The sequence below is a fragment of the Glycine max genome, chromosome 11, assembly GCF_000004515.6.
Source record: "Glycine max cultivar Williams 82 chromosome 11, Glycine_max_v4.0, whole genome shotgun sequence".
Classification (NCBI taxonomy): domain Eukaryota; kingdom Viridiplantae; phylum Streptophyta; class Magnoliopsida; order Fabales; family Fabaceae; genus Glycine; species Glycine max.
The window spans coordinates 6,458,679-6,472,380 of record NC_038247.2 but is presented as its reverse complement, the minus strand read 5'-3'; the positions used below and the strand labels follow the sequence as shown (position 1 = coordinate 6,472,380).

General features: G+C 31.4%; 1 protein-coding gene across 2 annotated transcripts; it reads right to left on the bottom strand.

Annotated features, from left to right (window-relative positions):
* Positions 1-389: 389 nt before the first annotated feature.
* Positions 390-6,603, bottom strand: LOC100779720 (uncharacterized). Of its 2 annotated transcripts, none has more exons than XM_006590689.4 (6): positions 6,242-6,603; positions 5,229-5,434; positions 4,560-4,636; positions 2,319-4,022; positions 2,040-2,208; positions 390-1,385 (listed from the first exon to the last, which is right to left on the bottom strand). In XM_006590689.4, exons 2-6 carry the CDS (start codon positions 5,308-5,310, stop codon positions 754-756), a joined length of 2,664 nt encoding a protein of 887 aa, XP_006590752.1. In that variant the 5' UTR covers positions 5,311-5,434; positions 6,242-6,603; the 3' UTR covers positions 390-753. The 2 variants fall into 2 exon arrangements, with proteins under 2 accessions (XP_006590752.1, XP_006590753.1); XM_006590690.4 differs by lacking the exon at positions 6,242-6,603 and adding an exon at positions 5,636-6,226.
* Positions 6,604-13,702: the final 7,099 nt, after the last annotated feature.

Genomic DNA, 13,702 nt, shown 5'->3' with positions numbered 1-13,702 from the left:
ATAATCAAGGTGTATAGCCATTAAACTGTTGTCTGTTAGTATATTACCCCTTCTCATTTGTGTCTGTTTGGTCTCACACTAGCCTTATTCTATAAGATATCTTGACGATTATGTCACGTGCACTAGAACATGAAATCATCCGCAAAATAGGGAATTTTCGGTCCATTATGCAAATCCACTCCATGGATTTCCACATATGGAAGGCCTGCCACATGAACATACAAAGTGGCGTGTTATACATTTTCAAATCTGAATATCCAGATAAGTCCATTTCAATGCAGCACGTTATTATCCAGCACACAAATATGGGATCATTACATTTTTTTAGCAAAGTCAAAGAATTGTTACCATCTTTTATCAAAAACTGAATCAAATTTGACTTTCACTCATGATACATGGTAGAGGTAGATGCCTCTCACATAATTTCTTTATTTGACTTTCGTACGAATAACAACTTTAACACATTTCCCAAAGTTACAAAAAAATATTACCGCAACTTTATAACTACAATCATCAATCAATTTTCTGGTTTGCAAAAAAATAAACCTAGAAACTCATGCCACTCATGTACAGTATGTATTACCGCAACTCAATACCCCCTATATAGCAAACACTCACACTAACTACTATATATATATATATACACAGCAATATCAATTAGGTGGTTATCTTCCAATTTCAGTAATCATGTATAAGCCTTGCTCCATGTGCAGAGTTCTTTATTGTCACAATGATCGTGTAAAATGGTACTTCTTAGAACATATCCTTTGTGAGTTCTTCAACCAGATCATCAGTTATTAGACATTCTATATCTCTTTCCAAAATATTGATCTCATCATTTATTAATCCAGACCAAGGGATGGATCCTAGGTGTTGAGCCACCAAAGTATCAAGTGAATAAGTAGATATGTCAGATGGAGGATATAAAGAAACACGGATAACGTCCCACACTAAGCTCAACAGTTCCTTTCCAGAAGGTGGCAAAATGGAAGAGTTGCGTAATTTCCTCCTGAACCTAGACAATGTCAAAGGAGGTCCAAGAACAACTGAAAGTGCCTCATTTAACAAATCAAGCAAAACTTTGTGGTCTAGCTTACTCTCATTCTGATCCTTGATACAGATTTCATCATTTTCCTTGACCAATTTCTTGTGAGATTCTTCCACTTCTTCATAAACAGAGTTGCCAATAGGTTTTGCAAATGTGTCCCCTCTTAATAAAGATTTATCCCATGAACCAAAGTACAGACCAGAAGAAACAAGTAGATCTCTTACGTAAGATTCTGCTGGATCCTCTAATTGGTCTAATTCAGACTCAGCAGGCTCCTGTTTCATAGTCAAATCCTCAGGACCATCAGATTCAAGTTGATTGAGTTGTCTCCTTAGCTCTGTCACATCAACAATCAAAGAGATCTATTAGCAAAATTATCCTTTTTTTGTCACCATCATTTCATGCATGGAACACTTTTCTGACCTCTCATACATTCTAAACAGCAACACAAAATCAAATAAAATCAAAACAGCGGTTGATCCCTCTGAAATTTGAATTTGTCTATAATATCCACAATATTCAAATCAAATCCCATAACATTAACTAAGTCTTTGACTGAGCTAATTGATGGCATATCTTTTTGTAATTATACCAAGTTACCAACTTAACACATACCCACTTTTCAAAAATTTGAGTATTATAAGATGTATCAAAAGGATGTAGATATAGCAACTCATGTAAAAGGTGGAGAATGAAAGAAAAATTCGGAAATAAAAAGAAGCCAAGTTAGATATACATGGTTGCAATAACAGAAATTACATCGCCCTTGAAGCCATTTATCCCAGTATGGAATTCTGAAGTGAATTTAACTTAAAAGCCAACCTCTGATCTTGCAAGCTAGTACACTATCCATTTGAAGAAAAGAATAAAAAGGTTGTTCATTGATATAACTTCATATTGCACATGCAGTAAAACCATAAGAAACTACCTTTTCATGAATCAAGTCTATGATATCATTGCTCAATGCATGGAAGTTAGAATTATAACATACCACTCAAACCAGAGCTGATATCCCTGAAAACCTGGGGCACAACATTATCGTCTCTTGAAGACACATCAGGAGTTGATATTGGACTTAAATATTCAGTTTGCCTCCAAAAGTCTTCGTGAACACTGCTGCACACAGAAGCAGGACTAGGAGGTACCTCAGTGGAGTTCTCCTAAAGAGCACATGACAGAAATCTGGTGATTAGATAACAACTATATATGAAATATAATAAAAAACAAAGGTCATCATTGAGAACGGTAAAAAAATATATGACAAACTTACATGCCTCACACCACAGTTCATGAGAACTGTTGGTCCACTTGTGACATCTCTCACAAAGGGACCAAATTCATTGCCATGTGATTCTACCATTGATTGAACCCTTCTGCCAAAAAGCCTCCCTCTTAAAGCAAGGTTATATCTAAAATTGGAGACTCTTTCTTTAATATTAAATCTATCCTTTTTCCGTTTCTTGACATCAACAGACATAGTTTCAACAGCTTCAAGCTTCCTCCGAATCTGAGCACCAGTTAAAATGTGGCGGTCCTCTAGAAGAAGCTTACCAAATGATGTTCCTGAACGTGATACAGGAGCAGACAAGGATCTTACAAGGTTTCTTGGTGATAACTCCTTGTGGAGAAATATATTCTCATCGAGTTCATGCCTGAAAGATCCTGTTTGTATTGCTGTGTCCTCTTTGGAAATTTCCCAGTTATTTGCATCCCCCACTTGCTTTAGTCTAGCTTTATGGTTGTCTAGTGAAAGTGAACTTGATTTTCCCTCAGGAATGTCAGCATGTGCTTCACTTCTCCCAACATTTCTTAGCCTCTCTGACAAGAACCTCCTGGTATCTCTGCTGATAAATTCTGGGGAGCTTGGTCCATTGAACTCCATTTCACTTTTGTATGATCCTATTGATTCTGAGTGGAGTAAATTTGTGCCAGTATCTCTACTCACACTTTCTCTGACTTGCTTTACTATGTGACGGGCTATTAGTTTAGGATCAGATGGCTTTTCATTGTAAGGTGTCTCAATTCCATTCCCTCGAACCACAGAACCTTTTTTGACAATTTTCCCTTGCAGTTCACATTTCAAACGCTCTTTCACCTCTTCAAGAAAATCTTCTATACTATTTCTCCCTTGTATAGTTCCTGATGATATGGTCAAATTTTCTTCATGGTTGCAAATGCTATCAGGACCAGGCTTCAAGATAACTATCCTAGTGGGAGAAGAAGACGTGTCTAATTTGTTGCAAGATTTCATCATTAAGGACTCCTCAAAGTCTCTACTTAGTGTTCTGCTCCTTGGAGGAATGGTTTTCCTTTGCATAGCTGGGATTAACTCCATCACTTTACCATGATATTCTGAACCATAACTTTCAGGTGGCGTTTTGAATGCATGCCTGTCAAGATCTGCAAGCTTCCCTGCTGCCGCTCTGTGTAAAACTGAATCGTTATGCATCATCTTTTCCTTGTTCAGGTTTTCTTGAGCAAGCAATTGTCTAGGAGCACTGCCAATTTCAGCAACCTTTGAACACTCCAGAAACCTTGCTGCTTGGTATGCTTCAAACTCTTTCTTGAATTTTTGGAGTTCCTCTTCCTGAGGATGTTCCCGTGGCCTTAGTTCTCCAAAACTCTGGTTCCATCCATCATCATCATCACCTATGTCTTTATATAATGAATCAAAATCCATCTGACTAGAAGAATTAAAGTTGGAAGAACCCCAACTAACTGAACCCCTTCGATTCACTCCTTTGACTGAAGACCTCTTCCCCATGTTTTCACTTATTTTTCTGTCTGATGGAACAACATATTTAGTGTCTAATGGCATCGTATCTATCCCCATCAACCTTGCTACAAGGCTTGGCGCATTTTGTCTGGTGCTTGATTGTTTGGATAGTTCCTCATTGATCAGTTTTTTCATTGAACCCACATTTGAATAGCGGTTTTTCTCAGACCTTCCCTCTTCTTTTACTTGATAATTGTACTGAAAATTCAAACCAGAGTACAAGTCAAGAATGAGAAGAGAGATTGTGAGATATTAAATAAATAAAGCCAATTTTGCAGCTATAGATAGGAGTGGAAAAAGCAACATTATGAGTTTACTGTCAACACATTTGATTAAAAAGTATGATGAAAACATGAGAAGAGTAGTATAACAAAATCAGAACTGTGCTCGACATTTTGCAATCAGTGAATTTAAACAAAGGGAAAATCAATCAAATCCATGAAAATATCAATTGTGGAAATGACAAAATGTTTATGCTTATTTGAAGAGATGAATGACACAACTCACAAAGGCTTGATAGTTATCCACTAAACTACAATTAAAGCAGTTTTAACTTTAAACCAAAACTCCAGCCATGACTGAACACTATGCATGAGCTTCACTCTCCCACAACTTTCGGGGGTCATTCTCAAAATTCAAAATTGTAAAGGTCATTGTTAACAAGAACACAGGAATAGAGGCAGAAAATATGATGGTGTTTTAGACCCTTAACAAGAAATGAAAAGAGAAACATACTGGTAATTCTCCTTCTGGACAGTAGTTCTGAGGTGTTTGTACTTGCAGATCTAGACTATTACGAGGAGCTTCCAGGCCTACATGACACAATTTAATAACAAAATCAGCCACAACATTCTAAAATAAAGACAGAACATTAAAGACTTCATGAATAGTGAGAAAAATGGGGGGAAACCCCTGAATTTCAGCAAGATATCTCCAAATTTATAACTAGGTAATCAGCCTATTCAATTAGATTGTTTCTTTTAGATTTCATCTTAAGATGCACCCCAAGACTGCCAAGAACATACAATGCCTATCAAAATAGGCGATATACAAGATAGGCTTCAAGCTTTGATATCATGTTAGATTCCATCTAAAAACCAATTGGCATCAAGCGAAATCACCCAACAGACATATAACCTGTATGTTAGGAATTGAGGCAAGCGATATGGAACTTTCTAGATTTCATCATATCAATAACCTTTCTAATATTGAAAAATACAAATTTGGCAGGCAAATTAGCTATTGGCAGTCTTCCACTTGCAGGAATGAACCATAAGAAATTAGTGAACAATTAATCTTCCAAATAATGTGTCTTCCCTCGGCAGAATATGCCGGGACATATACCTAAGAAGGTTTTTTGTAGCATAAGTGAAGTTTTTCTTAAATATATAAAACAACACCCACCACCATGATGTCTCTTACGAGCAAGGACTTTCTTGGCCATCCTCCCTTGATTGAATTCAAAAAAGTGTAATAAGCCTCCCATACAGACAGAAGGTCTACTAAAAGACTCTCATGTCCTCAATTTCATCTTCGATGTCTCATTCCATTAAACTTCCACTGGTTTTGTCTTTCGTTTGGTATGATAATATCCCTGTGTAGTTTGCTCCCTACAATGCCACGTCATCATCAGGTATCAGTTAAGGAAAATTCAGAAGTCTACAGCACAAACATCAAAGATCACAGAATCTTAAAATTTAACAAAAAATAAACTTAAGCCTGGTATGAATTGTGTTTTAAGCCAAAAAAGGAAAAAGACATATGAAATAGAAACAAATCTATATATGGAAAAGAAAAAGGCAGATGTATACTAATGAGGATTCAGAATGTTGAAAACCAAACAACCAATCTTGATTCACATCAGAATATGTAAGCCTCCATGCCAATTCAGATGCTATGAGCACACACATTCAACGTCTGCACTTTTGCATTTAGAATGATGGATGACTAATCGGCTACCTTCATGCCTATTAGATAGTAATTGTATCCTATGTAGAGCAAAATTAGCATGAAAAGTGAAAACCAATCAATAAAAACAATTTAGTATTGGGGAAAGCATGAAGACCAATATCTTCCAGCGTTGCAGAAAACAATGAATTGTTCGAAGATTCGTATGAAAAGGTCAAGTCAGCAAACTGTTTTTTTTTGGTACCAAAAGAGAGAGAAACATTCAGGTGGTACAAACATCCCCAATAACTCAAAACAGTCTCATCTTCACAATTCACTCATAAAAAGCCAATCAGAGAAACCCAATAGAAGGTTTTGAGAAAATGCATGAACCCAACAAGTCCCACCACTCTGATCAATAAACATTGCTGTGCTAAACAAATGATTCACTGCCTCAATTTCCAACCTTTTCCAAGTAACACAAACACATCAACGCACAGATGAGAAAAACACAGAACAAATCAATATACCGGTGAATGGTGAGAAGATTCAGAGCAAAGAAGGTATGAAGAGGCAAAGCATCAAGTGTGAATCAATGAAAAGGAGAAGATGAGTGTGGTTGAAAAGCATGAAAGTTTCAAACTTGGTGAAAAGATTGAAATGGGTGGAAGGAAAAAGGTAGAAAAATTGAAAGCGAGAGATGAATGGTGTGTAGTGAGTGAAGAAGAGAGCGAGAGATTAAAAGTTTAGTGAATAATAAGAAGAATGATTATGACAGAAGGAAAAGGCTCCGAGGTTCATTGCCGGAAATTCAATAATAAGTGAGCCAAACCACAGTTTCTCTCTCTGCTTTTTTTTTTTTTTTTGACTCGCTAATCATGTTATTCTTTTATTTGTTTTTCTTAATTGATAATTCTTCTTCATAAGAATCATAGCTACTAGTATAAGTGTACTACACATAGCCCCATAGGGCATAGGCTTTGTTTATATATATATATATATATATATATATATATATATATATATATATATATATATATATATATATATATATATATATATATATATATATATATATATATATATATATATATATATATATTATCTTTGAGATAGAGGTGCCCCATTAATACAGTTAAAGGGAGGCATATTATGAGGATGGTTTTCATTTAAAAAAATGAGGTACATTTTTTCAATTATATATGATTTAAGATTAAAATTTAGATTTCCTAAAAGCATTAAAAATTAGATAGTAACTACATAATGTTTTTTTAAAAAAATAGGCTTATTTGTACTTTTGATTTTCTTATTATTATTTAATTTTAGTTTATTTCTTACTTTAAATGATATTTAGTGTTTAACAAGAATGTTAATTTCATACTCTATTGCACTAACACACTAGCACATTAAATTAAGATTCACCAGATAAATAAAGGATCCGTTTATATTTCAAAATTAAATAGAAATAATTTTAAAAAATATTTAAAATATTGAGGGTAGTCAAAAATGGATATTTAAATTAATTTCAAACACACATTTTATATTGAAATATGTGTCACAATAAAAAAAAAAGAAGCAATTTCATATTATTGACAAACGAATACCAAATTGTTAATTTTCACGGACAAAAAAGGTTGTAACTTATAAGAGTCTTTCCTTTTATTTTCAATTTTTAACTTTTTACTATTACCATTTAGAAGTTGAAAGATAGCAAGAAAATAATTCTCATAGTTTCTCCATTAATAAGATGTCACATCTTGTCATGTCGGAAACACAAAGTTTATAATAAATATATATGCTTGAGAAATATTGATAAAAAAAATGCTTGAGAAATAAGTACAAAAAAATATATGCTTGAGAAATTAGTTAAAGACTATTCATTTAAATGTTAGGACCAAATTTTACTTGTGACACCTTACCGGACCAAATTATAAATTTTATAATAATTTTTATTTTGAATAATGTAGTATATATTTATGTAAATAACTACATGAAATATGATTTTTTTCAATAAAAACAATTAATGAAATATATTTGTTTTATTTTTAACGTATTTATAAGACGCATGCACGTAAGAAAAAGAAAGAAAGAAAAAAGAGTTGCATTAGTACGTGAAAGGACAGAATGAATATTGACATTAAACAACAATAGATTAACTGACATAGTACAAATTAATTATTGATGCGATTAGTTAGTGCACGCAACGCAAGTAACAGAACAGCTCAGAGATGACAGAGATAGAGAGGCTTTTTGCAGAGAAAACCAAACCAAACCACTTTACCAATTTCATTCTCTCTGTATTTAGGATTCATTTATTTGTCCTTTTCTTTTCTCACTATCACGCGCATTTTCTCATCTCCACTCTACTCCGAATTCTCCGCACATAAATTATAACAATGATTTTACACCTTAAATTAATAGAATAATAGTATTGTATAATTTTTACCTATGATTTTTTGTTTGTTTCAATATTTCCATCATTTTCTTCGAACCTCCGTCCTGCATGTGCAAGTGTGACCCTTTTCTTCTGCATGCTTCATTTCCTTGGGAAATTTGTATGACGAATCTCAAGTTGAGACTTTTCTTTCTTACTTTTTTTACTACGAAAATGACATGATTGCGTTAATAATACTGTTAATGCTGTCAATAGGTTTCAAACTATTGAATCTTGAGATGGTCAGAAGGTAACACGCATTATGTTATTATTGTTGTAAAAAAGTTTTGGCATCATTTGTTCAATTGTTCGAGCCATACTTCAATCACATGGACTGAAACTTTTGCTTTAAACATAAATGAAAAGTACATTTTTGCAATCACTAGCGGAGCTTGAACATAATTTTTGGGAGGACAAAATAATAAAAAATATTCATATATTAAAAAAATTAAAATAACATAATTGTATATAAAAAATTGGGTGAAAACGTAATTCTATAACTCAAAATACAAAACAATAAGAAAGTGATTTAGAAGTTATAAGGTTGATGGGTAATAAAAGAATAAGGAAGAGACAAAAAGATTGGGTTCAATTCCCTCACTCATAAAAAAACTAACAATTAATAATTAATACTTGTTAATAAAAAAATAAGAAAGTGATAAAAAAAATCAACACATATTAAATTAATTCAATAGATAAAAGTTATTTCAACTAATTAAAATAAGAGACAATTAAACAATGATATAAAATAATAATGTGTAACAATTACAACTTCAAAATACATAATCTTTAAGTATATAAGTTAAAGTAAAATTTGTGTAGTTACAATGATTAAATGAGTAACTAAATCCTAAAATAATAATATGATATGAGAAGTTCTGTTACTTCTGCACAAGTATGATAAATAAAACCAAAAGAAAAATTTATTAAAGTTAAATCCAATCCTTTTCTATTTAAAACCCTTTAAAATGGGTGACATAATAACCTCAAAGATTCTCCACATTATTTATTTTAATTTCCATAATTGATTAAGAATGAGGATTTGTCTTTATAAATTATATAAAACTATTTTTACTGTGTTTTGCCTTTCAAGTTTAAGTTGTTGTCTCTCAAAAACAATACCAATCCTTAAGAAAGTCCCATTCGTTTTTTTAAAACCACATGTTAAAATATATCATTCATGAGGGGCCAATTACCTATACCTATACAAGTTTGGAAAAAATTAAATAAAATTGGGGGACTGTGACTCCCCCGCTCCTGAATAGCTCCGCCACAACTTGCAATGGACTGAAACTGAAGAATTGTTAATTAAGGAATAATAATTTGTTAATTACTTCATATATGTAATGCTCCCTTGATTCATTTAGACCATTTTATGTAACACTCAATCCAATTCATTAAGTTGTTTTAAAAAAAAGACACTTAAATTAGATTGAATGAATTATATAATCAAATAGATGAAAGATAATCCATCTATTTAATTCTCAAATCCAATGCATCATCTAATTAACATTTTATGGATCAAAATCAATTGAACATTTTTTTAATTTATTAGGTAGGTTCTTATATATTAATTTTATGACTTACTTAAATTAAATAGTTTAAAATTTGAAAATAACTATTTGTTTTTTGAACTATCTTTTTTTGTAAAGACTTTTGAAATTATCTTAAAATATCAATAAAACAAATAATCATTTCTTTAAAGTGAATTTTAAAAATTTATAAATAATTATTTTTAAAAAATATTTATGTGAATAAATGAGAGAAATTATTTTAATTTTTTTTTTAAAAATACTTTTATGGACGGATTGAATATTTATCCGTAAAAGAATGTTAATAGATTTTCTGGATTTCATTAATTGAGTAATGGGCATTAAATTTTTTAATGAAGTTTTAAAGCACCATAATTGAGTTAATGGATTGTTTTCAATCTATCCATTATAATTTGAAAAAATAAATATTCAAAATATAGTACTATCTGTTTCACAGAGGTGTACTAGTAACATGCGTAGTGTTTAGGTTATTTAATGGATGATTTAGTTATTTGTAATAGTAACTTTTTTTTTTGGTAATTTATTGGTAATAACTTTGATACAGCTTCCAATGATTTAATTAAGCGTCAAAAAACCTAGAAATATCACAAATACATTGATCAATTGACTATGCCATGAATTAGATCTTTGCATTGCTTTGACTCTGAGATACTCCAATACTAGTAGTCGATAAATTTAAGGCATTAATAACAACAACGATATCATAAATGCATCATCAAAATTATCAATATACAGTAAGTCTTTAGTAAATTTGAGATTTCAATTAATACTGGAATATGCATCATCACGCTAACTAAAACATTCTTTTTACTATATCTATCCATTGACATGGACATTAATGGTGAACAAGTTAAATTTGAAGTAGTAGTAACATTTTAGGAACACTATTTTCCCCTTCATTTTTTCTTATCCCCTTCCGTCTCTAATCCCTCACTATCCCATTAAGGTTGAAAAAGTGAGACCTAAATTAAAGATTGAGATTTTTTTTTTTTAAACTGAAATGATATGTGAAATCTTTTAGTAAATATTTGTGATCTTTTTTACTTTTAAAAAGCTAATAATAATTGATAGTAAGGCTAAAACTCAAAGTTTAGTTGTTTTCCCTTAAACAACTCTTATATCCCATCTGGAATGAAAGTCACTTATTAACCATATTACTATTTTTGGATCTTAACTCATCTTACTGTTCGTTTATGGATTTACCTAAAGTAAAGAGTCAAAACTACTTTAACTTAAACATGTACCCTCCAATTTTGCTTAAATTTTATGGGTATGGCCAAGGGCACTATTGATTAAGAAATTAAAAAAAAAAAAATCTTTTTACAAGAAATCATATCAAAATGCATTTTAAAATCATTGGAGAATGTATTTTTTTGCATGTCAATAATTTTTGTTTCTTTTTTACTTCCTTAATCATCTGCGTAATTTTATTAATCCAAATAATATAATTGTTCACTAAAAATTTACAGCAATGTTTTTCCTCTGCATTTGTTTCTTCTCAGTTTCAACTTCTATTTGTTTAAGTTGCAGTTCATGGCAAACGGAAATTCCATCAAAAGGTATAAAAAATTAATTCCTTCTCTGATGTGATTACTCATATTACTTGTCATTTTCTCAACATAGAAATAAACTGAAATGACTAAACTTGCTATTTTATTTAATTTAGAAATAAAAGGAAAAGGAACAAACCACATGCTTTTTGGAAGTAGAAGGATGGATTTGCTCGAAATCTTTGAGATAAAAGTAAACATGGCTTATAGTTAATTGAAAAGAATAAAATGAAAATTACACACAAATTTGTTACCAAAAAAAAAAAATCACCTAATACCTTCCGCGTAAATTATGTGCATAATCCCTCCACATGCATTGTTCAAATTAAAAAAAGAAAAATCCCTCCACATGCAGATATACACGCTTAATAATTAAAGAAAATAATCAGCAAAAAAATAATTAAAGAAAATGCATACACGTTTTTAGAAGTTGAATATACATTACGTAAATGAGGGTTTATATACTTTCCCGAATTTCAACGGTTTAGATTTTTTTTTGGAGTGTGATGCATGAATTGATTTATGTACCTTTTAAAATATATAAATTGTAATGAATAAATATTTTTAAATGATAGTATTATTTTATTTTGCTAATTATTAATAAATAATAGAAAGACAACTTTATGTCGTTTTTAACGTGCTAAGAGATCTTTTCAGACAAAGTCGAAGCCTAAAAAGTTGGCTACCACTCCTTGTTCTCCCAAGTCACAAGGGGGGCCATATACAAAGCCTTTTTTTGTTGTATGGAATATAAAGTATTAGAATTTCATTAGGTTAGGCTATCATTGTATATATTAGAATAATAGTATTAGTCTATTACTCAGCAAAAAACAACACTTTATTTTATTTTTTACATTTTTTTAAGAATAAAAGTGCTAAGCCATATTTTTAAATTTCATTATTAAAAAGAAATAATATATAAAATAATGTAATAAAAATGTGTACAAACACTATCAATATTAGATATAATATCCTAGAGTCAAAATATGCTTATATATATCACTTGAATATGACAGATGAAGAAATCAAGAGGAGGTATCTCAATTATTACTTCTGCAACTTCATTAACAAGCGGCGCATGATAAGGAATTAAACATTTGTATTTAATACACTCTATTCAGATGGAAGCTTACAGAAGACGTACACGTTATGAAATTTACTACACTTATTTAATAGTAAATGAATTATCCATTTTTCTATCTACCTATGTTTTATTAATATATACTTATGGTTTCACAGTTAGATGGATTAACTACTTTTTGTCTATTTAAAATTTATAAACTTAGTATTGTTTTGTATTTATGCCAAAATCTATTCTTTTTTTTTTTTTGTATAAAACTTAAGAGTAGCACCTTAAATGTTTTTTTTAGTGTTTTTAAACTCAAACTAGAGTTTCACTTTAGTAACTCACAATAAAGGCCAACATTAAAAATTGAACACTTTATCAAAGTTAAACTCTAAGTTTAATTAAAAAAAGTTCTAAAAATACTTACAATACCGAACTTCAGTTTTATTCCCCCAAAAAAAACTATTGCACGAGAGATAATGTCCCACTACAAGTTTGCATGGATAAGCAAAAGACTTTGGATAATTAGAAATAGAGGAAGAGGAAGTTAAGTTAACAATTTTTAATTTTATTTTATTTTCCTAAAAAAATAGTTTAATTGCGAAAGCAAAAATATTTTCAAGGAAAAAAGCTCGATGGGCAAGGGCCACATGTGGCAAAAAAATGGGTAAATTCTATGTTAAAATAAAGCTTAGATGCTAAAGGGAGGAACATGGTTCCATGGGAGGGATTCCCCATGAAAAAGGCAAAAGAAAAGGGAGCCCAATTTGTTACAACTCAGAGAGGATAATGGCGCCAATAGGACCTAGGTTGTAAAGGGTCTCTTTTTATCGTAATTATGTTGAGAGCGTCGCTCATGTGCATGAGAGTGAGAACCCTAAATAAAGTTGTGATGAGTCCATCACCATGAATCATTATTTGGCTTTCAATTGGGGACCATAGGATTTATTCTATATAGCCAACTTTAACCACTCCCACGTGGTTCCATAACAGCTCCACTCTACTTTTTCCTCTTAACTGGGGCATACCCTTTTTCTTATGTTTTGGGGTCTTTCCAATGAACATACCTGCAGTTGCTAATTGTTATCAGTGCTGCTTTGGGTGCTTCCCCTGGCCCATTTGTAGGTCCATCAATATTCCTTCATTATTATGCTGCTTGCTTCTAATTTCACTTTGCCAAATTTTGTCCAATTTGACTTGTATAAACTTGGCCTCTATGCCCAACTACTATAAGTATAATTAATTGGGCTTTTTGCCGGTTTCAGCTTTTTGTTACCAAGCCCATTCTTTTTACACCAAAATAGAGTTTGATCATTCTTTGTTGTTGGAATTGGAGCCCAAGGATGATACTAGAACCATACACCCCCATTTATTTTTAAGTGTCAGGT

Bases quoted from the DNA above. Each gene is read 5' to 3' on its own strand.
- LOC100779720 (XM_006590689.4), bottom strand. From the start codon at position 5,310: ATGGGAGGCTTATTACACTTTTTTGAATTCAATCAAGGGAGGATGGCC. The intron at 4,637-5,228 runs GTGGGTGTTGTT...TGTGTCATGTAG, and splicing joins TCGTAAGAGACATCATGGTG to GCCTGGAAGCTCCTCGTAAT. The intron at 4,023-4,559 runs GTATGTTTCTCT...TTGAATTTTCAG, and splicing joins GTCCAGAAGGAGAATTACCA to TACAATTATCAAGTAAAAGA.